This window comes from Zeugodacus cucurbitae, chromosome 2 (genome assembly GCF_028554725.1).
Source record: "Zeugodacus cucurbitae isolate PBARC_wt_2022May chromosome 2, idZeuCucr1.2, whole genome shotgun sequence".
Classification (NCBI taxonomy): domain Eukaryota; kingdom Metazoa; phylum Arthropoda; class Insecta; order Diptera; family Tephritidae; genus Zeugodacus; species Zeugodacus cucurbitae.
This window is the reverse complement of record NC_071667.1, coordinates 55,839,771-55,865,741: the sequence shown is the minus strand read 5'-3', so window position 1 is coordinate 55,865,741 and position 25,971 is coordinate 55,839,771. Positions and strand designations below refer to the sequence as shown.

Genomic DNA, 25,971 nt, shown 5'->3' with positions numbered 1-25,971 from the left:
CGCTCCCTAAATCGGTAAAATGGTGTTCAGTTTGAAATATCCCATATTCTCTTCCTATTATATAGGAATAACCATAAAGCTCATAAGCCCAAGTCTTGCAGTTATATTTAAACTGTATTAAAACAAGTAAGGAAGGTCTAAGTTCGGGTGTAACCGAACATTTTATACTCTCGCAATTTATTTATTTAACTTTATTTATATTATATAATACACAATTTGACCCACATATTCGTCATATATATTGTATAAAGTCCATTGAAAGTTGGAAACCATAATATTAGTTTAGAAGCACCGAGGCCCTCGTGTTCGATATATGGGGCCTTAAAAACCTATGGTTCGATTTCGGCGACTTTTAGAATGGGGCTTAGATTAGATTCAAGTTCGTAATAATTTTAAATAAAAAACAAAAACCAAAAAAACAAAAAATAAATAAAAATTTTAAAAATACAAAAAAATTAAAAACAATATTTAAAAATAAAAAAACAGAAAGGGATTAAATATCTGCTACGTCCACGTCGTTAATTCTGGGTTACGCTGCGGTTCACAGTTGTTTAAGTTTGAGAAATTCTGTACAAAAAAGTCAAATGGTGTTTTAAAATCTGTTCATTAGTTTTGAAGTTAATGCGGTTCGAAATTTTTTTTACAAAAAACTTTGGCCCCTTATAATATGGCAACCCCGCGTTACACAGACCTAACAGCATATGTTTTATTTTAGGTTTTACATATACTATAAGATATATCATTGCCAAAGAAAATAAAGAACTTTTTTTCAAGAGGCTTTTTTCCAGAGAATGCCTCATATATTGTAATGTAAACGATTCAGATCGTCTTCAAAGTTGTGGTATATAGGAAGTAGGCGTGGTTGTAAAGCGATTTGGCCTATTTTCACAACATATCATTGGGATGTAAGGAAACTATTAAAAACCAAGTTTCATTGAAATCAGTCGAGTAGTTCCTGAGGTATGGTTTTTGACCCATAAATGGGCGACGCCACGCCCATTTTCCATTTTGTAAAAAAATCTGAGTGCAGCTTCCATCTGCCATTTCTTATGTGAAATTTAGTGTTTCTGACGTTTTTCGTTAGTGAGTAAACCCACTTTTAGTAATTTACAACCTAACCTTTGTATGGGAGGTAGGCGTGGTTATTATCCGATTTCTTTCATTTTTGGACTGTATTAAGAAGTGGCTAAAAAAACGACTGAGGAAAGTTTGGTTTATATAGCTCTATTGGTTTCCGAGGCGGGGCAGTGGGCGTGGCCGTGGGCTCCCCAAAAAATTTACATCCAAATATGCCCCTTCATAGTGCGATCCTTTATTCCAAATTTTACTGTTACAACTTTATTTATGGCTTAGTTATGACACTTTATGTGTTTTCGGTTTTCGCCATTTTGTGGGCGTGGCAGTGGTCCGATTGTGCTCATTTGTGTGCCAAGTTTCATCAAGATATCTTAATTTTTACTCAAGTTACAGCTTGCACAGACGGACGGACGGACAGACAGAGATTCGGATTTGAACTCCACTCTTCACCCTGATCACTTTGGTATACATAACCCCATATCTAACTCGTTTAGTTTTGGGTGTTACAAACAACCGTTATGTGAACAAAACTATAATACTCTCTAGCAACTTTGTTGCAAGAATATAAAAACGGAAACAATTCAACTATTCAACCTGCTTCTAAGGGATTTCAACGACGGCACTGAAATAAATTTGTTTTACTCGACATATTGGCCAAATGTCAATAGTAAGTCCTCGGGAACCAAACATGCAGTTATTTCACTTGCTTCAACGGTTATCGCAATCGGCTTTAGGTTAAATTTAACTTTTTTACTGTTAAGTAGCGAAAGATTTTTGTTTGCTTGAAACAGTATGGTCCCGGGATGTGATCTGATATTGACCACTAGCAAACAAAAGTTCAGGTCTTGTTTCCTCTACCATCGGATTTACGAAACAGTGCCGCTTTTATGATATGTACACCCGGAGACTGTCACCTCATTTCGCCGGGATGCAGCAGAAGAAGATACAGACGTGTCAGAACATTGCTCTCCGGACGATTACTGAATGTCTCCTAATGACACCTGGAGATCACCTACATAATGAGACCACTATGCGCCCAGTTAAGAAGCATAATGAATTACTCTCAAAGCTCTTTCTGCTGGAATGCTTTCATCGAAATCATCCCTTATTTGTTTGAATCAGAGCCCTGGAGCATTAAGAAATAATACTTACAGTGCGTCGATGACAACGAACAATACAGCGACAAGGCTTCGACGTAGACAACTTCCGACACGCCTTAAGGGTTTCAGAGGTTAAAAACAAGGGTTTTTTAATTTATATGTTTGTAATATATTTCATTTAAACAACTAAGCTTATCAAAGATACATGTTTAAACAGTATTTTTCATTTCAAAATTCTGAAGACTTAGCCGTTGGCATCTAATTGCCCATGACGTGTCCGATCTTGCGGTGGACATCATAACTCATAATTTTTTTTTTGTCAAATTTTCGGTTCGAAAAAAATAGTTATAATAAAAATATAAAAAATCCTTCTTTCATTAACTAGATAATGTTATTCCAAACACTTTGAAACTCACCTAACCCCTTAAATGTCATTCAATATGTCATTAACAACTTCCTTGACTCCATTCCAATGAATGGCGTACTTGAAGTCAAACGACAAGATCGAGTTGCCTTGAACATCTTAGTTCTGGATACTCTAGCGGGTTAAGTTCCTATATATCCACACTGGACCACGACATACCTAACACACGAAGTCCTCACATGACATTATCCATCTATTTGCCTGCCCAACGAACCCGACCCTTCTAACACCCCTAACAGCAGGTATCCTGGGCATCTCGTTAAATAGCCTGGATAACAATAAAATTTGTGCTTCCCCCTTCAATTTGCGTCTACAACAACAATCGCAATTTTAAAACAAAAATATGTATCCTAGAGAGCAAAATGGATTCTATAGAGCAAGCAACAGTATTAAAAATTATTGATAACAAACTATTTCGATACACAATTATCGATTAGTAAAATTATTGATTTTGATACATTTTTGATACTTTTCATCAATTGTATGGTCTTTCAAATTTTAAGATTATAAAGTCTAAACAGCTACATAATACTGCATTCAGATTATCTATTCTCGATTATAATACTACGATCGGACCGACATTGAAAACAACTTGCAAACACAACTAGTGGATTGTGGAACCAAAGTCGCTCTGACCGACATTATGTGTTTTCGATGCGTTTTCATTGACAGTACACAAATTTATTTGTTTGTTTAAATTTTGAGCAACGAGAATGGTATGTTTTAGAATTTTTATTATTTTCTCATAATTATTATTAAGGATCGTGTTTTATATAGTCACGGCAACAAAATTTTAATAATGAAGGTATTGGCTTTGAAGTGCTAGCTAAATATCGTGCGCAACGATGATTCTTCATGAGAATTGATCGAGACTCTTACTACCCAGCACCTTTGCAGATAGAAGAGTTGAACAAACAACGTTTAATCCTATTAGATATAATAAAGGAACTTGGGATGCGGATTAAATCATGTTGGACAAAAGTATTAACTGACAATTTTGGGATGGCAAAATATGTCAATTACTACGTTTATGCTTCTTTTCTACACGGTTATATTCTAAATGGGTAAAGCCTATAAGCATAAACGGTAAATACTCTACTCGAGGTAAATTCTGAATTGAATTAAATTGAGGGCTGCCACGTATTATAAATATGTCCGTATTTTCCAGATATAAGGGGTGTGCGGCATAAATCGGTTGAGTAGTGTTCGGGTAGAAACGCACGAGCAAAACCGACCACTGACCGACCCAAAAAACCGGTTTTTCTATGAAAACCGACTAACCACTCGTCGAAGTTTTTGCAAAAAACCGATTTTCGCTACACCATCCGACTACCCACAGTGATACCGGTGGGCCACAAAAAAACCGGTGCCAAAAAGTAACCAATAACCGGTTACTGTAGTACTACACAGTACCAGGCGTTTGCCGCAAAAATTCGGTAGTAAGCAGCGTAGGGGTTTTTAGCGAAAAATTGGCAATACGGGAACCCCGTATATGCAATTTGTCAAAGCAATATACACCGGCACAAAAAATCAGCTGATTTGACGTTCAACTTAACTCTAAATCCGTTTATGCATCCGAGTTAACTCGTCTACATACGTAAAGAAAATGTGTATATTCTATCCGAGTAGATCATTTAACTCGTGCTGAAGAAGTGTTTATGCATGTGGGTTGAATATAATCGAGTAGAGATGAAGCATAAACGTAGTAAATGTCGGTCCGATCGTAGTATAAGTGTTTTTGAAAAAAAGTAATTAAAAATGCGCTAGCTGCTACAGCTGGCCTAAAAACCGACATGAAATGTAAATCCAATATAAATACATGAATTAATTGAAACAACTTGCCATTTTATTACTTTTCTTAATACTTTTTATTTAATATAATATTTATATTTATTTGGATTGTTGTTTTTTTTTGTTTTTATACATTTTACTTAGCGTTTTTGTTATCTTTCATTATGTTAAATTCTTCTGCAAATATCTTCAAATTATACATATATATATATTATATTTGTTTATTGTTGTTGTATAGGATAGTATGTACTAATATGATAAAGGATACAGTATACAATAGAGATGATACAAATACAGTTAGAATTTTATATACGTTACTTTTCACTGTATTAATGATCAAAATATGTTTGTTTGATTTTTGTTGTTGTTGTTTTTTGTTTACACTTTTTGTTAAATTAAATAAGTAAACAAGTTTGCTTTAGCAATTAAAATTATATTAAAACAGCAGCAAAAACTTAAATACCAACTTAGATGCACACATGTAGTACAAATTGAGTTAGAAAATAATCGATCGATATATATATGTATGCAAAGTAAGAGTTAAAAGAAAGTTAAGAATAAATTAGAAATAATAAATAGAACAACTTTTCAAGCTGAAACTGCTGAAGCAGCTGTTAATTAGGAAGTGGGTGGTCCAAGGACCAAACGGAAGCCATCAAATGCATACATACGTTAAATATGCGTTCAATACGACAAGCACAAGTCACTGCGGCAGACCGCTAACGGTTAAATTTTAATTTTTCCGTTCAATTTCATTTGCTTTTGGGTTTTCAGTTGGCTTGTAACGCAAAAAAATCACAAAAATTTTGCCGAAATTAAGTGGTGTGCACACTTTACAGTTATTTGTTATACAAAATTATAAACGTTCTGCAGTACCGTTACTTTTGTTTTTTACATATTTTTATTTTGCTCTATATTTCATAACGCTATAACACGAGTTTAAAGAATAGTTTTCCAATGTAAAAAAGCGCAAAATACGATATTTCAAGGCATTTCATTGAGCAGCAAACGAAAAATTTTAATTACATATTTGAAAAAGAATTACTACATACACATGTATCGCATTACGAATCACGAATCTTTACATTATTCCTTTACAATATACCGTAAAAAACGATAATTCAGTTTTCAATTACGAGCATAGCGATGTATTATGTATATATGTGTGAGTGTGTTTATTGTTTCTTTCGCTTTTTCGCTTTTTTTTCTTTAATTATACATGCCTCAATTATATTGAATGTAATTATTTAATGATTACAACGCCGTTGCTTGGTAATTAGTTAGTTGAAGATGGGCGCCTCTTTGCGCTAATAACGCAATACAATAGTGTTGTTGTAACATACAATAGGTGTATGTGTGTGTTTGCTGCATTGTTGTTTTTGTATTTTATAGCTTTTTGCTTTTTGTTTTTTTGTTGTACATACTTTTGCTGCACACACATTAGCGGCGCTTTTTAGCAATACTTTTTTTTTTTGAATTTGAGCTAATTTTCTTTTTTTTGCTTGTTGTTGTAATACGTTAATAAATTTCCATTTGGCTACGCATTCGAGCGGTGAGCATGCTAGCTAGCAGTAGCGCTCAGCATACACAGGCATTACGGAAATATGCACTTTCGAAGGGAAATGAGACGACTTGGGTGTACTATATGTTTGCATACTTATTTGCTTGCTCACTTCTTAATATATATATGTATGTATGCATGTACGCATGTATGCCTGTATGTGTGTTTGTATAAATAGTTGTTGCATATTGCATACAATTAATTTTTGTTTTTTTTTTCACTTCTCTGCGACTTCATAACATCATATTTCTTTATATATATATATTTCTGTATGTTTGTATGTATGTATAGTACGATTATTGCATTACATTTTACATATTTAGTTAAATTAGTACATTTCTTCTTGCATTAAAGTTGAAATAAAAATTAAAATTAATTTATTTAACTCCTCTTCTTAATTGTATGTATGTATGTATTTTATGTATAGTAGATTAGCAACTAAGGAAATACTAGAGCTTGCCAACCAACTACTACACTTTGCTCATCTCATTCACGTAATATCACTTTTAGGCTCGTACAAATTTGCATTATACGCCGTTACTTATACATATTTATATATATATATATATATCTGTTGATGCTCGCAGTGTTGCATTGCATTTCGCTTGCATTATTATAGCGTTTAACAATTAGCTTATCGCTTCCAAAACGTGTTGCGCTGTCACTTACGCAGCAATTTTCATTTTCTAATTTCATTTCTTACGCACTGTGCTTGATTGTACCGTTAACGTTGCATTCAAATACGATCGTATGAATTTCACGATTCTTTTATCTGCTTGTGTATATACTTTTCAGCCTAAACTAGTAGAAATCAGTACGAAAACTATGCATTCATAAATAGCATAAATTTGTTTTTGTATTTTTCATTGCAGAGCATAGCATGTCTTTCAATGTGTCGTGTGTGAGTTTGGGGATGTCGGGTTTGTGGATTTGCTTGATTTGCGCTTTATCGCACGCGTGGTGTTGTTCTGAAATTAGTTGAAATAAGATAAATTAAATTAATTAATATACCATTTAAATATATATCTGCTTGCGCACTCACCTTGGCGACTGCACTCGTCGCTTGGGTGTATTCGGCGCTGTCACCGCCGCTCGACTATTGGGCGTACGCGCACGCGTAACACCAACTCCAACGCCCGCATTTGTCACTGCCGCTGTCATGCTGTAACGTTTCGGTGGCACAATGCGACTGGGCGAACGTGTTGTCTTGCCATCCGCTTCTTGTGTGCTAATTCTGCCAATTTGTGGAGATATACTTAGTTTAGTGGTTTTCACTTTATCTAACTGTTTCAAAACAGGTTTCATGTTGCAATTAGCATTTCTAGCTCTAGAAGCCATACATGCAAAATATTATATACATAGATATATATTTTTGGACAAAAATATTTGTTGTTTGTTTGTATGTACAGATGGTTTGTATGTGTTGCAACGAATATACGGGTGTAGTACATATAATATAGTTGTAAATAAGATAAATTTGTACATAATTTTTCCAAAAGTAAAGTTAGGTAATATTTTAGCGGTATTCATGAAAATAAAAAAATGAGAAAAAACGTGAAAAAAATTAGAAAAAAATTGTATACAAAATTTCACTTCGAACTTCTTTGTTTGTGTGTGTTTTTGACGAAATGAGGATGTATTTTACTCCTCAGATATACGCAATTCCTAAGAAAAACATAAAATTTCACTACTCTTTTTACCACTACTAACCCAATTCACTCCTACAAATGTATATAAAATTCCTATTATTGTTATTCTTAATATGGCTACTCCTAATTTTCATACTTTTAGAGGACGTCTACTCCTAAAATTGCTGCTAAATTACTAAAGTAGTAATAACGATTCCACCACAGATATACATACATACACAACCTTCTACGAAATTTTCCGAAACATACTACGAAAACCATTTTTAGTACCATTTGCCCAAACTACTAATTCTACTACTATTTTTATGCTAATTACTCCAACTATTATTGCTAATCTTATCGCTGAAGGTATTTTTAGGTATTACTGAGAGGTTAATGGATATTGATTATCTTTCTAGGACCAGATCAACTAATTCCTACATAAAATTTGGCACTTCATAAATGATCAGAATTTCACATTCTTCAAACAACGGGTTTTGATTTAGGAAAAAGTCGAAGTTCGGAAAAAAATTCGAATACTTGTTAAAAATACAAATTTTGAATTTATTTTTAAATATTTCAAAAATCTATTTTTCGAAAATAGATCTATTTACTACTATTTTTTGTTTGTATATAATTTCTTAAAATATTCGAGCAAATATTAAAAATTTCAAAATCGAAATATTTGGTTTCAAAGTTCGAAAAAAGGTTTTTTTTTAAATAAAAATCAATATATCAAATAATCTAAAATGTTCTCTTAATTTAATGGTGAGACATAATTATAAAAATTACATTCCCCGCTTTTCGAAGTTAGCCTCAAAAACGAAGTATTTGGTTTCGAAGCTCGAAAAAATCTTAAATCAATGGTGTATAACAATTTTCGCTCAAGGTTATAGTATAACAGTTGATATGAAGGGCCAAAGTCTGATCTTCGAAAAATAATACAAAGTTCATATAACGAAATATACTGGAAACCTTATAGCAACTATCATATAAGCTTGCTGGCAGAATTTGTAGATTTTTTTAATATTTTGGATTTTTCGAACTTCGAAATTAAATATTTCGATTTTGGTGGCTAACTTCGAAAATCGGAAAATGCAATTTTGTTTTTTTAAGTCTCAATCTCACGGAAAAAAATCTGTTTCGTACAATACCTAGAAAAAATTTCGATTTTGCCGTAATTTTCCGTGTAATTTTCGAACTTAGCATGGAAATTTGTCTATCTGATTCTTGTATTGGTTTCTTTATAAATCAGTAATTGTATAATACTACTTGTTTGTTGTTGTATACAAATGACAAGTAAATAAAAATTTGAATTAAACAAAATTAAATTTCGAAATTTAAATTCGAATTAAATAATTTGCGATTTCCGCTATACAGATGCCTAAATATTCATTATGAGTTAAGTGTGCAAACAAAAAATAACACGAATACAAATAAGAGTAATCTGAAAGACAGCACCAACACATTGCATTACAAAATAACAGACTACTAGTACTGGAAATTAGTAAAAACTATGATTTAATAGACTGCCAACTACCCAAAGTAAACGAAAAAGTGCAAAAACTACGTTCTACAATAACTACTTTCTTGGGATGCACTACATTTTCGATATACAAAGTCAAAACAACTACTTCGAACTTCAACAGGCTACAAATTGTACTCACTTTCCCGCTGGATAGCTGACTGGCCGCGGTATACGCGATTTGTGCGCTGCATTCGCTGCTGCTGCTGCCGCCGCCGCTGCTGTCGCCGATGCCGCCGTTGCAGTCGGTGTCGAGCCACCGCTCTTCGTCTCTTGTGCGCTAGCCAACTCCTTTAACATTGTCGAGTCTTTGCTCATCAGTTCCCATTGGATTTGCAAGCGCTTGAAGCGATTGCTCTCAATCTTACGTTTCTCTTGCTCGTCGAGTGCGGCCAAACGTTTGGCCGTTTGATGTTGCTCCATTTGTGAGGAGCGACGTGTCGCTGACGGTCCACCGGCTACCGAGATATTCGGTGAATTTGGTGGTGTTGTGAAGCGTTGACGCGCTTCTGGTGCAAGCAATGGTTGTTGTTGTGTTTGTTGCTGTTGCAAAGTCAAACCAACTTCTGGTTCGTTCTCTGTGAGTGTGTGTATGTCGTTGAATGACACCTTCTTTTGCTGACTGAGCGCACGACTCACTTCTTTCTTCAATGCCGCTGGATCGTAGGCGACCTGGTACTCGGTTGATGACTCCAAAATGGCCGCAATTTCGGCGTAACACTTTAGTTCGGAACGCGGCAGCGACGAGAGTAAACGCATACGCGCATCCAAATCTTTGCGTGAAAGACGCTCTTGACGTGGCTGTGGCACTGCATATAGTTCGGCCTCCTCTTCGAATACTTCACCCAGCTCTTCGGACGAACCGATTGCATGATGATACGGTGGCTCTTGTAGACTGCGACGTTTCTCTTGCTTCGTCAATTTCGATTGCTGACCTTCGATCATCGAATTGCGCTTTGTGCGATTCGCCGAATGTGAAGATGATTTGCGTAAGATGCCACGTGGCATTGGTTGTGGCGGTGTTCTGCCTGCCGCCGGACTCATTTCAACACCGGAGTCCATGCGTTGCTGTTCATATTGATATATGTACATTTGCTTTAAAGGGTCCGCGTTCTCGAGATCTGCAGAGTCGGCCAACAGAGTGGACGAACCGCGATAACCTGAACTGGGTTGTTGACTAGAGGCAGAGCTCGAGGAACCTTCCTCGCCAGTTTGTGTCGTATGTTGTTGCTGCTGTTGGAAATACTGCGCACAGTCGCATATGTGTGGCCGATTACGACGTATGGGTGGAGACATGCAGAATAGCGGACGCTGCGACAGCTCGGCGTCCAAGTCCGGCAACAAAGTATTCACCTCGGGAATGTGTTTCAAGCGACGACGGTAGTCCGCCGGCAAAAGTGTCGTTAGTGATTGCCAATCCACTACATGCTTATAGTCCATGTTCTTGAGTATCTCATCGTCATTACTATTTAAGTTGACGCGTTTCTTCAGCGATGCCATCGAAGCCGAATCGTCATTGCTACCAACGGCCATCTTGTAATTGAACGGCGAGAAGATCACATCTGCCGTTGAGTTGGTCTTCACGAAACCCAAATCGGGCAACGCATAATTTGGATAGATGACATAAATTGGCGCCTGTCTCTCTTCACCCAAATTATTGAGCTTCGCCAAGAAGGAAGGTGGCACGAAACGGAAACGATCACTCATACTGCTGCGCGTACTCAACGAGCCACACGATGTTTGCATTGAGCGTGAAATCAACTCCGAACTCGAAGCCGCCGACACAGTGGGTTGAGCGCCTTCGCAACGCGAACGCTGTCGCTCCAATGTGGTTGACGAGGTGCCAGTCGACACATAGACCTGTGTAAGTTGTTCGGAATTGCTACGACTATTCTCCGACGACTGCAAACTGCATGCCGTACCGACGTCCTTGTGTTGCGTCACCAGTTGGCACAATTGTGGATGGCGCGGCGGCATACTTCTACGTCGATGCGCAGGCGAATTGGTTGCTGTCAGCGAACCACTTGAGCTTGAGCTGGGATCTTCATCGTAGAAAACAGCATCATTACGTATACGTAAGTGGCGGCGCGTGGGCGTTGGGTGACCGGCGTGTCCATGATGTGGCTCCGCCTGGAATGCAGACTCGCATGTGTCACGCACTTGCGCACACAGTTGCTCCTCATCCTCGTCGTGTCGACTGAGCGCCGAACCCTTACCCGAATCATTCATGCTCTTCTTGCGTAGACGCTGTTCCAGCGACGAGCTGCTACTCGAGCCGGCCGCATCGCTTGACGGCCAACAACCCGACGACACATCCATGCATGTGTGTGTGCTCATCTGCTGCTCGTCCGTGGCGGATTGATTGCTCTTTTGTTTGATGAATAGTTTGACTAGATTGAAGGCGGGTGGATTCGAGCTACCTGACGAAGCGGAGCCCGAAATGGGCGCATGCTTTTGCGCGGCGGGGCAATTGTGACTATTTGTAGCGGCAGCGGCTGCGGCAGATGTGACGGCATTCGGTGGCTGGCAAGAGCAGCGATGTTTGTGACGTTGTTGGGGGGCATTTTGCTGTTGTTGTGTCTCCTGCTGCTGCTGATGTTGTTGGTGTTGCGTTTGCAATTGCTCGCCTGCATTTAGACGCTCCGACGTAATGGAGGCGATTATGGAATTAGAAGAGATTGGCATCTGGCACATGGGAAGCAAATTACGCGACGTCTTGCAACACTCCATATTCGAGGTGCTAACCGCCTGCGAAACATTCAGCTGCTGTTGTTGTGAATGATGTTTTTGTTGTTGTATATCCGCAATACCGCTACAAACCATTGCAGTTGGATCTTTGTGATCGCGCAGATTTGGTACGCTGCGACTTTTACGCACCGTGCAATTCGGTGTGTGTTGTATGTGTTGCACGAAAATGTTATTGGCGGCGGTGTTGTTGTTGCCCGACGGATATCTGCAAATAAGTAGTTGTAATTAGTCAGCGTACAATGTAAGATAAGCACAAAATTGTTCGAAATTTTTCGTCTAACGCTACATTCGCAGTCCGTGTTGGAACGGATAAAGAGTGTTTTGCTGTAAACTGCCCACAACTGCAGTTGTAGAAGGCACTTTTTTTCTACAAATCGCATATTGTTTGCATAAATATTATGATCGCTCGCTTCCTCTCTGCCACTACCGCCTAACAAATATAATATTTTTTGCTATGCACACTCGAGCCTATTTCCTCTGTCATACAGCTGTGTATGTATGTATTGAAGCACAGTCAATCCGCATGAGTAATGAATTTAAATTGAACTCAATTGAATTGACCCCACCAACCGTTCACGTATTCAACTCAACGAGCTGTCGGCGGCTTTAACGCTTACATTCCACACTTCTCCCTACTTTATATTTGTATATTCTTCGTCTGCTTATGAGCGCTTACATATATGTATGTATATAAGGTCTGAGGTCTGACGTCTGTCTGTATACATATTCCTTATCGCATGTGGAACGTAATTTTTGAACAGCTCACTCATTCTTCATCATAATTGTGCATAAACAAATGGAAATTATATACAGTTGAACTATATACTCTTACTACTTGCGGTTGCGGAGAACTCAAGCTACACATTTGTAAAAAAAAAAATTAAGACAAGAAAAAATGAAGACAAGAAAAGATTATACAATGAACTCATCGCGTTATCTTCCAAAGAGCTGAAAATATTCGACAGTGACCCCATATTGCTCTCGTTAAAATGGAGAAATATATATTTTATATTTTTAGAGGTTATGCCACTCTCATGCTATCAACATTCGATGATTGGAATACAGTTCGAATAGAATTAAGAATTTAGATTAAAGGCTTGAAATAAGAATTTTAGCTTGAGTGAGAATTTTGAAAGAAAATATTTGACAACTTTTGTTGTATTAAAAATAAAAAAAATTTGAAAATCGTTATGAGACTATCAAAAAAATGGATTTTTCGAGTTTCCAAAAGAACTTGAAGATTAAGCATGTAAACCTATATACCTAGTAAAAAACAATATTTTAAGAAACACCTTTGGAAAATACCAGATTAGATTAGATTTTATTAGAGGATCGCACTGCGACCTACGGTCTATTGTGCCCTCTCCTATTGAAAAATACCAAAATCAACACTTAATCTCTTACGCACCTTTGTAATTGTGTTGTATTGCTCTTTTGTAGCTTGCCGCGCACACTAGCGGCCTGCTCCGAGCGAGACATGGACACGTCCAAAGCTTTGCGCTTGACAATATCCTCAAGATTGCTGTGTAAATTAATGAAATTATGTGTGTTTCTTGCGGCAACATCGGATGGTTCAGCTATAAATAACAAGAAAAGAGCGCGCATTAGAAAAACGACACACCAACAACTAAAAAACATCAACTCACCATAGAAACTCTCATCCGAATACAGTACGCTGCCCTCAAAAGCGATTGTGTAATTGTCCTTGTTCGCTTTGCACGTCAATATGATGTCCTCATTCTCCGGATATGCGTCCATATCAAGCGAATCGGCGGATAGATGCGACTCCTTGACCGGCGAGAAGAGTAATTCCGATTTACAAATGGAATTATCGATAAGCTCATTATTAGAGGTGAGCGATGTGGTTGATAAATGGTTAATACCACCACCAACGCCGCCGCCGACGCCACCGATACCACCATGTTCTTGTGCATTTAGCGGCAATGCATGTTGTTGCAACAAAAACGATTGTTGCAGCCGATTGCTATTGCTCATATTCTTGCAATACGACGGCATGTGTAGTAAGATGTCTTCGGCACGAAAGCTTTCCATATCAACTTCGGCAAGATTAGCGTCGAGTTTTTTAGAGAAGTCATTGTAGAAGATTATGTCGCCACTGTAGGAGCCCGATATCGATGAGAATATGCTGCGTTGCAGTCCGGTGCCGCAGCCATCTCGATAGTCGCAATCTAGTAGCCACTGATAATCGGAATTGTCATGAGTGAAATCGTGTGAAGAAGCAATCGAATAGTTTAAATTGTTGCCCAAGTAGCCACCACCACCACCAACACCATTAATATTATTACTAACACCTACACCACCACCACCACCACAAGCTGTTGCCGCAGCCGCAGCCGCCGCGTTGGCGAAACCTACCAAATGCTGATGCTGCTGCAGCATGTTGCTATCGAGCGGCATACTGTGACGCGAACCAGGCGTTGTTGCATTACTATTGTAATCCGATTCCGGTGTTGCTGGCGCAGCCATTGTATTGTTGCCGCCACTATTCAACAGAAAATTATTATTCGCACCCAAACTCTCCACCAACAAGCTGTCGTCGATCAGCACACTGCTCTGTCCGCTCACTTGCTCATTCAGTATGATGCTGCGCAACGCGTTGTTGTAACGATCCAAATTGTTCAGTACTATTGCAACATTCTGCTTCAGACTCTCCTCGCTCAGTTCGTCGTCGGCGTCCTTGGCGCTGAGCAATTGTTGTTGGTGCTTTTGCAAGTGTTGTTGTTGCAGCAGCAAATCATTCAAATGCTGCTGATATTGCGTCTGTGTCAGTAGCGGCAACGTTTTGCTGCTACGCAAATGTTGTTGCAATTGATGTTGTTGTGCCGTGGCAGCTGCGTTGCTGCTCCTTTGCTGCTGTTGCTGTTGTCGCTGTTGTTGTTCGCGTTCGCGTTCACGTTCGTTTTCGCCGTAATTGTTGTAGGCGAATGCAAATGGCGAATTATTCGGACTATTCAATGGTTTCTTGTAATGCAATGGCGATTGTGTCGCCGATGTGGGTGATGTTGTGATGTTACTATTTATATGTGATGTTGTTGTTGTTGTCGTAAATGTATTTGCAGAAGAATTTAAAGGAAGCGTTTGCAAATTATTTTTATTATTATGCGTTTGCTTGAATGCTTGATAGTTAAAATGTGAATTTATGTTATTGGCGTAATGTTGTGGAGAATTAGGATGTGGTTGTTGTGAAAGATTTGGTTGATGATGATGATGCGTTTGTTTCGTTTGAGAGGAGGAGTAAGCGTAATGACGTGGTGAATTTTGAAGCGGTTGTGATAGATGTGATTTGTTGTTGATATCGTTGTTTGTTGAGAATTCTGTCATGCCACGACGGAATTTTTGTCCTGCAAAGAAGGGATAATAGGGAAATTAGTTATATAAAAACTATTTATGTAAACTTTTGATGATTATGATAGATGAATGAGGATAATGCGGTAATTAGGAAGCATATTTTCCAGGAAATTTTAAACATTTTGAAGAAAAATAACAATAGAACGCCTGTTAAAGAATAATGGTGTGAATAAAGTTGAGATTAATAATGTAAATGAGTTCCGTAATGATAACTGCCCAAAATTATAGATCAAGTACCCAATGAAGGGTTTGTGAACCTGTTAAGTTCCATATTAGAGTTTAATGATTCTATATTTAATAGAAACACTAGTTTAAGGTTTTATATTTAAGAACAACCCGAGTTAAAGGTTTTATTTTGAATAAAAACTCGAGTTTCAGCTTTTATATTCAAGAATAACTCGAGTTTAGGGTTTCTTATATAATAATAACTCGAGTTAAAGGTTTTATTTTGACGAACCACTCGAGTTTAAGGTTTTATATTTAAGAACAACCCGAGTTAAAGGTTTTATTTTGAATAAAAACTCGAGTTTCAGCTTTTATATTCAGTATAACTCGAGTTTAGGGTTGCATATTTAATAATAACTCGAGTTAAAGGTTTTATTTTGAAGAACAACCCGCCTTAAAGGTTTTATTTTGATGAACAACTCGAGTTTAAGGTTTTATATTCAAGAATAACTCGAGTTTTAGGTTTTATATTTAAGAATAACCCGAGTTAAAGGTTTTATTTTGAAGAATAACTAGAGTTAAAGGTTTTATTTTGAAGAACAACCCGAGTTAAAGGTTTTATATTTAAAAATAAGTCGAGTTTAAGGTTTTATATTCAAGAATAACTCGAGATTAGGATTTTATATTTAAGAACAACTCGAGGTTAAGATTTTGTACTTAAAAACAATTCGAGTTTAATATTTTATTTCGAAGAAAAATAGAGTATAATGTTTTATGATTATGAACAACTCGAGTTTAAGTTTTTTTATTTAAGAATAACTCGAGTTTAAGATATTTTTTTGAATAAAAATCGAGTTTATGGTTTTATATTCAAGAACAACTCGAGTTTAAGATTTTATTTTGAAGAAAAATCGAGTTTAAGGTTTCATGTTTATGAACATTTTGAGTTCTTTTACTTCGAAGAACGATCAGAGTAGTAAAGATAGAGCTCAATTTACTCAAACCTTCGGCAAATTTTGTTACAAAAGCAGACTGGTCACTTTTTATACTATAAAAAATATTATTTGAGCGAGTTTAATGATATGCTGAAAGTGAACTCCATTTTCTTAAATAATATGAAATGCTAAACACCAAACTTAACATTAAACTCGAGTTTACGGAACGAAATTAACGTTCTATGATACAATTGTGAAAAATCGTAGAAAGATGTCGATAAACTAATAAATACTAAGTGCCATCGACCTACTCAACGACAATCTGTAGAATATTAAAGACCCCGTCAACATATTCTATGAAAATCAAGCAATCTAATTTTATAAGTTTTTAAACTTTGTTCCTCAAGTTCGACAGAGTTCTTTAATTTCACCATTTAGCACGGCTATTTTCATATAATTTTTAATGGTTATACCAGCTAGTTGGCGCGTAAATTTACTTTAATTACTTCAACTAACATAAAAACGCCACAAAAGCACACATAACGATTGCCGTTATAGTGCTTCGTGCCCAAATGAAAATGAACTAAAACTAGGGAATGACTAGTACAAATTGTCACATTGACATTGAGTGGCGTTGGGTCGGCCAATGCATTAACAACACCGCGCTGACGTCGTTGCTGCCTTCACATTCTGGGGGTGTCACTGAGCGGGCAAGCATGCAGGCGAGTAGTGCACTTTTATGACTTCACAGCAAATTTCAAAATGTCACACCAACTAATAAGACTGTATGTGTATAGCTTTGCTGATTTCGAGCATATATGTATGTATGTATGTATGTGAATGTATGAGATATGTTTAGCTGCGCTTTTTACGGCCCTAGCAACCATTGGACTCACTATCAATCTGTGAAATTTTATGGTAGCAACTTAGTATTTATTTAAGCGCACTGAAATTGATCATAAAAATTAGTAGAAGAATAGACACGTTTGCTTCTTTGAGTGTTGAGTTGGATTGAAAAATGTGTGTAATTAAAAATTGAATTGAATATAAAAAATTGTACACTTATTTTCGTCTTTCATACTTCATATACATATAGAAACATATGTATGTATATACATGATAAATAGTTGCACTCAAAAGCATTTTGGAGGGCAAGTGCATTTGTCTTGATGCCCACATGATGCTTCAATGTGTCAGCATTTTTTTTTTCATTCTTAAATAAACTGTATGCACATCATAAATGCAGTTCCCCCACAATTCTTGTGTTTTATTCACGAAACATGAAAACACAGAAAATGGCCGCTAAAATTCCCCAAATTTTTATAAACGAGAAACATTACCCGCCAGCCAGTGAGCCAGTGAGCCAATCAACTCGACGAGGCCAGTCAACAGCCGCACATTTATTTAAAACAAATCACTCGTTTCATTACTACAATCTGAAATTATATAGACAACATATATGTATGTATGTATATATGTATCAGTATGAACGTGTTTATTAAAAGCTGCAAGTGAGTAGGCAAGTGTGGGTGTGTGGAAATAAATGAACAACATGAAACCCTTGAGCTCATACTACATATAAGCAAATGAGCAAGTGTATTAACCCAGCAATAAAAATTAGGCGATCTGCACTTTTTTATGAATATTATATACTTCATATTCATCTAAATGTCTACAGACCAGCCCACTTTTGAACCAAAGCAACAATATGTACAAACCGACTTTGAACTTAAACTTCCCACAGTTCCGCTAGCACTGACAAAAAATATGATATTTTCTATCAAAAATTAGTTAGTTTCGTACAAAATATTAACCTTTAAAGACCACAAGTTCCTTCAGCAGATTATTATCTCTACAGTTCCAAGTCTATAACTTCACTTAAGATAACAAAGTTCAGCTATTTGTGAATGTAATGTGTGCTGAGTAATCGACAGTTGACTAGACCTTCATTAATTTGAGTAAACTCTTTTACTGTTGGGTATTTTCGACCTCATTGTACGGTTATATATGTATACATATTTCTTTATTCACAAAAAAATATGTACTTGTATATACCTCAATTCATATTATTCACACATTTTTTTGTAGTAATCAGTCCGTCTCGTACTTATTACAAAAGAAAAGTATAAAGTTCGAACAAAGCTTGCAACAGAGAAATTAATGAAATAAACAAGTCGAAAAAATTCAGAAAATTAAAACAAATTGCTTATAGAATATACGATTATATACATATATACATAACCAAAAAATTTCAATAAAAAATTGTTGCCAAAAATGTTGAGAAAAGTATTTAAAATTCTCAAACTGATATTCAGCAACTTGCCCACATTAATGTTAGATCTTATAGTCGATATCTTATTGATATTACTATAAAATATTTCTTCCATCTTTGTGGAATCACCAATAAGTTCAACTTGCAGACTACAGTTTTCTCAAATTGAGGAAGCTATTATTTTCGAGTTGAGAAGCAGAGTAGGAAATTTGTAGAGTATGTTAAATCTCAATTAGGGATTTTATTGGAGAGAACTTTATTTATTTATTTTTTTAGGAAATACAACTTTGAAAAAAATAAAATAAAATTCCACTTGAAGATTGCAAATTTCTCAAATTGAGAATGCTATTGTTTTCGAGTTGAGAAACTGTTGAGAAGCAGAGTTTGAAATTTGTAGAGTATGTTAGATGTCAATTAGGGATTTTATTGGAGAGAACTTTATTTATTTATTTTTTTAGGATATATACCTTGAAAAAATAAAATGAAATTCCACTTGAAAATTGTAGATTTCTCAAATTGAAAAAAATAGTATATAATTCTCAAATTGAGATACATTAGAAAATAGAAAAATTCTCAATATGAGGACTGATTTGACTAAAATTTAGTTTTAGATTCAGTAAGCCTATACAAAAGTGTATCGAAATTTTATTTAACAAATCTATATATAAATACGAGCTTATATATAAAACAAAGTCAAAGTGTGAGATACTCAGTAGTAAAAGCGAGAAGTATACAACAGTTACAACTGAAAGCATGCTATGTTCAAGGGTGAAATAACAAGTAGTTTCATATCTAGCAACAGATGATATCTCTTTATTATCTCATACAAATACACAGCATTGTCAAATGAAAATAATTACTTCAAGCTATAAGTAAGCAAAGCTTAACCGCTGATATAAGGCTATCTGCACAAAAATGAACATCTGCAGTACACATTGTTTCGCAAGAAAAAAATTACAAACGCTTTTACTAAAATACATATAAACAGATATATATTTAATTAGCCATAAATTCACAGTTTGTACATTTTTAGCGTAAAAAGCAAGCATTTTGTTTATATTTCTTCACACTATGGTAGTAAACAACTTGACTTGGCTTGCTTTAGAAGAAGTAATGGAAATATTTAGAAAGTAATTTCATATATATACATATGTATATCTAAGAAAATATATATATTTTATAAAATGTAAGATTGTTAAAAAATTGTAATTTAAAAAAAAATATTATTAAATCAAAAATCAAAATTAAAAAAAAAAATTGAATTATGGCAAATATCGTCAAGATGAGAGGAGTGCATAAATGTGAGATCATTGGCTGTATGCACTCACTAATCAACGGAATCAAGTACAATTGAATGCAGTACCGCTATAAATAAACCTCATTCTTATGAAATAATGACTAGTAACCAGACAACTTAAGATTTTTGCAAAACCATATGCACTTCCATATAATGGATAAATTCGCACAATATGGCAATAACAAACGTTGGAAATTCATTCAATTAATTGCAATTTATCTACGGTCAGATAATACGAGCATATTGCTCATTTGAATACGAAGTTTAAAGCAATTAAAGCACACAAAAGATTAATACGACTGCATAAAAGAGAAAGCGAAGGCAAAGTACATATGTATGCGGAAAAATAATAATTAAAATGAAAATATTGTGAAAAAATAAAAAAAATTAAAAAAAAAATAAAAAAAAATTAAAAAAAAAATAAAAAAAAATATAAAAAAAATGCAAAAAATGTAAAAAATAAAAAAAATTTAAAAAATAAATAATTAAAATTTATTTCAATGGGGAAAATATAAAAAATAAAATATTATAAAATGCTTTGGAATATGGCAGAAAGACAAAATCGAGAAATTTTATAACTTTTTTATATGTACGAACGAGTGTACAAGTATAAAAACAAGTGTAGATATATTTGTCCAATTTTTAAATAATTTGAATTGTTTATGTTTTTTGTCGCTTTTTTTTGCTGAAAATACTATTTTGGCAAACGGCAGGCCAACACTCGCTCGCCAAATGTACAAATGACCAAGTTTCCGAGTTGTTGCTGGCTGTCTGCCCGCCAAATGGCAAGTGTATACATACATATGTATGTATATACATTTGTTATGCGTAGCTCTTGCCAAATAAAAAATAAATAAATATTTTGAAAGATGTCTCAGAAATGTGCAAACTATACAAAAATACAAATACGAGTGCACAAGATACACACAATTTCATTTTAAAGGTCATAGGCACCCAAGCTTGTATAACACAATGTCAGTTTGACAGCTGTCAACGATTGCGTAATATGATAGGGACATGTGCCTCATATTGGTTAACCGGACAAAAAAATAACTAGTAAGCGTGTAGGGAAATTTTAATGCGACAGAATTGGAAAATAAGTTGAGAAATTGAAAAAAAATTATAAATTATATAATACAATATAATCTTATGTTAGATAAGATTCGAAGTTTAGTACCAAATTGTTTAAAAGCATAGAAAATATTTGGTCAATTTCATTTAATTCGCATAATTTATTTGTTTCCTAAGAAAATAGTAAAAAACCAATTCGAAAAATGTTTCGAAAATTCGAAATAAATATTTTTTACAAATTAAAAATTTGTATACGAAATATGTTTCCTAAGAAATTATAAAAAAATTAATTCGAAATTAGTTTTCGAAATTTCGAAATATTTTTTTTTTTAATCTAAAAGTTTGTATAACAATTTTTTAAAGAAATTAGAGAAAAACAATTAGAAAGAATTTTTTGAAAATTTCGAAATTTCGAAAAAAAAATTTTTAGAAATAAAAAGTTTGTATAACATTTTTTTATGAAATTAGAGAAAAACAATTAAAAAGAAGTTTTCGAACAAAAAAAAATAATTCGAAAAAAAATTTTCGAAATTTCGAAATATTTTTTTTAGAAATTAAATTATTGTATAGGAAATTTTTTCTAAGAAATTAGAGAAAAATTTAGGAATTTCGAAATAAAATTTATTTAACTTAAATGTTTAATATAAATATTTAAAACAAAATGTACCTTAATAATTTTAATTTCGAAAAATGTAATAAATATTTTCATTTTTAAAAATATTTTTTCTTTAAATAAGTTAAATTTGTTTATAAATTTTTTTTAACTTGGCTAATTTTATAATTCACTTTGGAAAATTTGTTTCCTAAGAGCTGTTTCACACAGGCAATTCCTGTTGCGGCAATTCTTAGTTTTATAGGAGAGGGGGCGACGAATTGCCTGTGTGAAATCGGTCTAAGAAATTATAAAAAAAAATTCTAAATAAGTTTTCGAAATTTCGAAATTTTTTTTTTTAGAATTTAAAAGTTTGTATAATATTTTTTTTAAAGAAATTAGAGAAAAACAATTAAAAAGAAGTTTTCGAAAAAAAAAAATCGAAATTTCGAAATATTTTTTTAGAAATTAAAAGTTTGTATAGCAATTTTTTTCTAATAAATTAGAGAAAAATTTACAAATTTCAAATAAAATTTATTTAATTTAAATGTTTAAAAGCAATATTTTAAATAAAAAATGTACTTTAAAATTTAAATTAAAAAAAATTTGATAAATATTTTCATTTTAAAAAATATTTTTTTTTTTAATTTTTTATATATTTTTTTTTAACTTGGCTAATTTTATATTTCACTTTGGTTAATATATTCCTTATGTTTTTTGAGTGCTTCAAATTGTACTCTAACGAACCACCCTTTCTTGCACAACAAGCAAAGAGCGCCAAATCTTTTGCGAACCCTGATTTTTTGGCACAGATTTTTGATTAATGCTAAATGAAAAATAATCACACACACACACACAACATAAATATACACTATGCAGCATAGTATAGGTCGGTGGAATCTATTTCACCCGCACAAGCACACAACAAAAACACACATTCATTATTTTATGGCAAACCTTTTTGATGTCCCACGCCAATGTCGCTTAGGAGCACCGCGAAATCATCATTATTGTTGAGAATATCATTGTTGCTATTTAGCACATTGTTGTTGTGCTGATTATTGGAATTATAATTGTGATTGTTGCGCAACCATGATGGTGGTGCTGGCGGTTGTTGTTGTTGCTGCTGCTGTTGCAAACGCTGCTGCATCAAATACTGTTGATTACAGGTGAGCGCCGCCGAAGCGTTTGTGCTGCCCAAACGCGCTTGAGGCGCTGTGACGCCACTGCCGACGCTATCATTCTCAGTACTAAGGAGGCGCGTGCGTACGCCCACATCCACGCCCTGTTCGCGCAAATGCTGCTGCAGCAGGCGACGCTGCAAGAGTTGTTGTTGTAATATTTGCAATTGTTGTTGTTGCATTTGTTGGTAGTAACGTATTTGTTCGAGCTGCTCCGGTGTGATGGTTTGATGTTGCGCCGCCTGTCGATGCAGCTGCTGTTGCTGCTGCCGCTGTTGCTGTCGACGCTGCTTTGGCGGCATATTCAATGCATAGAAGTTCTCTTTGGAGGAGCTACCACCCGATGCCGAGGAGGCACTGCTATCGCAGCCGCTGCTCGTGCTGCTACTATTCGACGTGCCGGCCACGTTCGCCTTGTGGGCGGCGGCAGCAGCCGCGGCGGCTGCGGCTTGTTGCCAGCATTTCACCTTGTTCTGGCAATCGTCGGCGCCGTTTGTGCAATTGCACCGTTCGCTGTGCAATTTGGAAATGTCTACGAATCGCATGAGGAAGCTGAAGAACGTTAACAACATCGATCGAGTAAGCGGCGTTCACATTGGCAACAACATTGGCGTTGTTGTGTTGTTGTTTTGGTGAATATGTTGGAGAGTTGTTTTCAATTCAAATGTTTATAAGGAAATGTTGCTGTACAACAATGTTGCTAACGTGGTAAATGTTGCTGATTCAAACAATGTTGCTCACACGAATGTTGCTGAGGCAATAAATGTTGCTAAGCAATTATGTTGCTGTGCAACAATGTTACAATGTTGCCAAATGCGGCTCTCGTGGCACTTATGCGTTATAAGTCGATGGAAATGTTTTTCAACACTTAATTGTGTTGTTGTTGTTGTATTGATTTCTTATTACCGCCGCTTTTGTTTTGCTTTTAACATAAAAATTATACTTTTTTTTATATTTTTTAGTCTTTATTTTTAAACTTTATGAGTTCGCTCGGCACTGCTCGCTCGCTGGCCGACCAACGCGTTGTTTTGTGCGTCGAAATCACTTGCTTGCGTTGTAGCTGGCTTCAACGCGCTTCTGCTGTATGCATCTATGTCTGTCTGTCTCTGTATTTTTAGCTGCCACGCTGTTGGCGCTGCTGGTCTGACGTCAGTCTGCAGTGTTTCAATGCGTCAACGACGATTTTTCTAAAATTCTCCTTCGCTATATTTTGGAGTTTTTCATAAAATGTTTTTCTGCTGTCTTAATATTACACTTTGCGCTGTTGCTACGTCACTCTTTTGGGTTTTTTTTTTTTCAAGTTTATTTTGGTTGTTTGATTATTTTTGTAGACAATTCATATACATATGAGTGTGTGTATATATGTATATATAAATATGCTTGTAGTTGGCTCCAAAACCTAAAGTTTTTGGAAATAAACCAAAATTGTTGATTTTTCGAAACTATTTGTATTTGTTGAACTTTTTCTTGCTAACAACAAAATTTATGAGTTCTCTTCAACATGCAACGCCCAGAAAAATGTTCAAAAAAAATTTCAAAAACATTTCTTTTTTTTGGTTTTCTTATTTTCTACATTTGTTGTTGTAATATATGACTCCGGCTAGAACAATTTCGGCTTGTTTGCTGTGCGCATCGATAAAGATCTAAAATTAACTACGCTGCAGTTGCATGCAATATAGCGCGCGGACCGCATGCCACTGTTTGTTGCAAGCACCACACTACTTCAGCCGAGACTCGTACGGGTTAGAGTTTGCCGGCTAAAGGCATATATTTGGCTTTAGTGAAAATGAAAATTTGTAAATTTGGTAGCCAAGCAGCGTGTGCCGCAGCCATTTTTTGCTTTCCAATTATATTTTTTTTTAGTATTCGAAAATTTATGGCCTTCTTGCAACAAGCCAGTCAGCCAGCCTTAGCGGCTGCATGCCACCAATTGGCTGCCATTGCATGCATGCAAATGAGAACGCGCCAACAATTGAGTTCAACTCGAATTGATTTTCATATTTACAAAAAAGGATCAAGCAAAAAAAAGTACAGTTGCGAAACTGTGCTACACAGTGCCGTTGCACATCGGTCGGCCCTTAAACGAAAGTAAATTGAGGCTAAACAATTCAATGGGAGCAAAAAGCAGTGCTATGAATCGGAACTACAAAAACAACAATACCAAATCTGACAAGGTGTTATGCCACAACAATAATTTACTTTAGAAGTTGCCGCAAAGCTATAAATCGTGCGCGGAAGTCCTTCCCAGGCCGCTGGGACTTACTCTAACCAGAACGCGTCGCGCCAGTCTCTCTGCAAAATTTATGCACATTTTTGTTGCGAACACTTTGAATGGCTATAAATTCGAGTCGAGCAGTACTCGATAGTGACAACCATCCCAGTTGTAGCATTAAATGCCAGGCGAGCTTTAATTAGCATATTTGCATGCGCGTCAAGCACATTGCAGGTGTTGCAAGCACAAGCAGTACAGTTACCTTTGAATTTTATATACATAGGTATATCCTACTTAATATGTATGCAAATTGTTGTTGCACAAGTTTTGTCTTCGCGCAAGAACGGTACAATGTGTTAAAGCAATTTTATTTGCTAATGAAATTAGAACGAGCTAGAATGAGGAAAGGCATGTAAGTAGAGCTGCTAGATTGTCATTCAGAGCAAGGCTGTGATATAGTTTTTCAGCATAGAAAAATAAGATTAGATGAATTTAAAGAGTAAAAAATGTGTTCTAGACTGAAGAGATCCAGATCAAGCAATAACTCAACGTAAAGGCAATAAAGACCACTGTTGAAGATTCACGTGCTGACTTCAAGATTTTGATATGAAATAAATTGACAATTTTTTCTATAAGGGAAGCTTCTTGTAACGGTATACAACTTAACATTACCCAACACATGAAAAATTAGGATAATAGGTTAGATTATAGTATTCGCTTATGAGCTTGAGAGAAATTAGAACCTAGGCAGTATTATTTCAGTATCGCTAAAACCTCCACAGATCACATATTTAAGGAACGTCTAGTTCTGGAAAAGACATGAGTAAAGGTAGATCATGCTAGAACAAGATTCATGTGATAAATATCTCAAAAATCCGAATTTATGATCTTGAATACTAATATGAACTATAATAAGAACAAATCTCTACAAGGTGTGATTTGAAAGGTCTATAAATCTCATATGAGTTCCGCCAGTAAATTCAGGATGATTAGCAGACCACTCAGAGACGATAAAAGAGATCT

General features: G+C 35.4%; 1 protein-coding gene across 3 annotated transcripts in view; it reads right to left on the bottom strand.

Annotated features, from left to right (window-relative positions):
- Positions 1 to 5,879: 5,879 nt before the first annotated feature.
- Positions 5,880 to 25,971, bottom strand: part of LOC105209491 (probable serine/threonine-protein kinase DDB_G0282963) — a 34,116-nt gene continuing 14,024 nt past the window's right edge. Inside the window, exons 2-8 of one of the 3 annotated variants that reach the window (XM_011179906.3) lie at positions 22,513 to 24,135; positions 14,231 to 15,216; positions 13,501 to 14,053; positions 13,263 to 13,431; positions 9,249 to 12,059; positions 6,996 to 7,280; positions 5,880 to 6,921 (exon numbers count right to left, since the gene is read on the bottom strand). In XM_011179906.3, coding sequence (XP_011178208.2) covers positions 6,900 to 6,921; positions 6,996 to 7,280; positions 9,249 to 12,059; positions 13,263 to 13,431; positions 13,501 to 14,053; positions 14,231 to 15,216; positions 22,513 to 23,308 — 5,622 coding nt within the window. In that variant the 5' untranslated portion in view covers positions 23,309 to 24,135 and the 3' untranslated portion in view covers positions 5,880 to 6,899. Of the gene's footprint in view, positions 6,922 to 6,995; positions 7,281 to 9,248; positions 12,060 to 13,262; positions 13,432 to 13,500; positions 15,217 to 22,512; positions 24,136 to 25,971 lie in introns of all 3 variants that reach the window. The other 2 variants (XM_011179904.3, XM_011179905.3) reach the window with 2 other exon arrangements.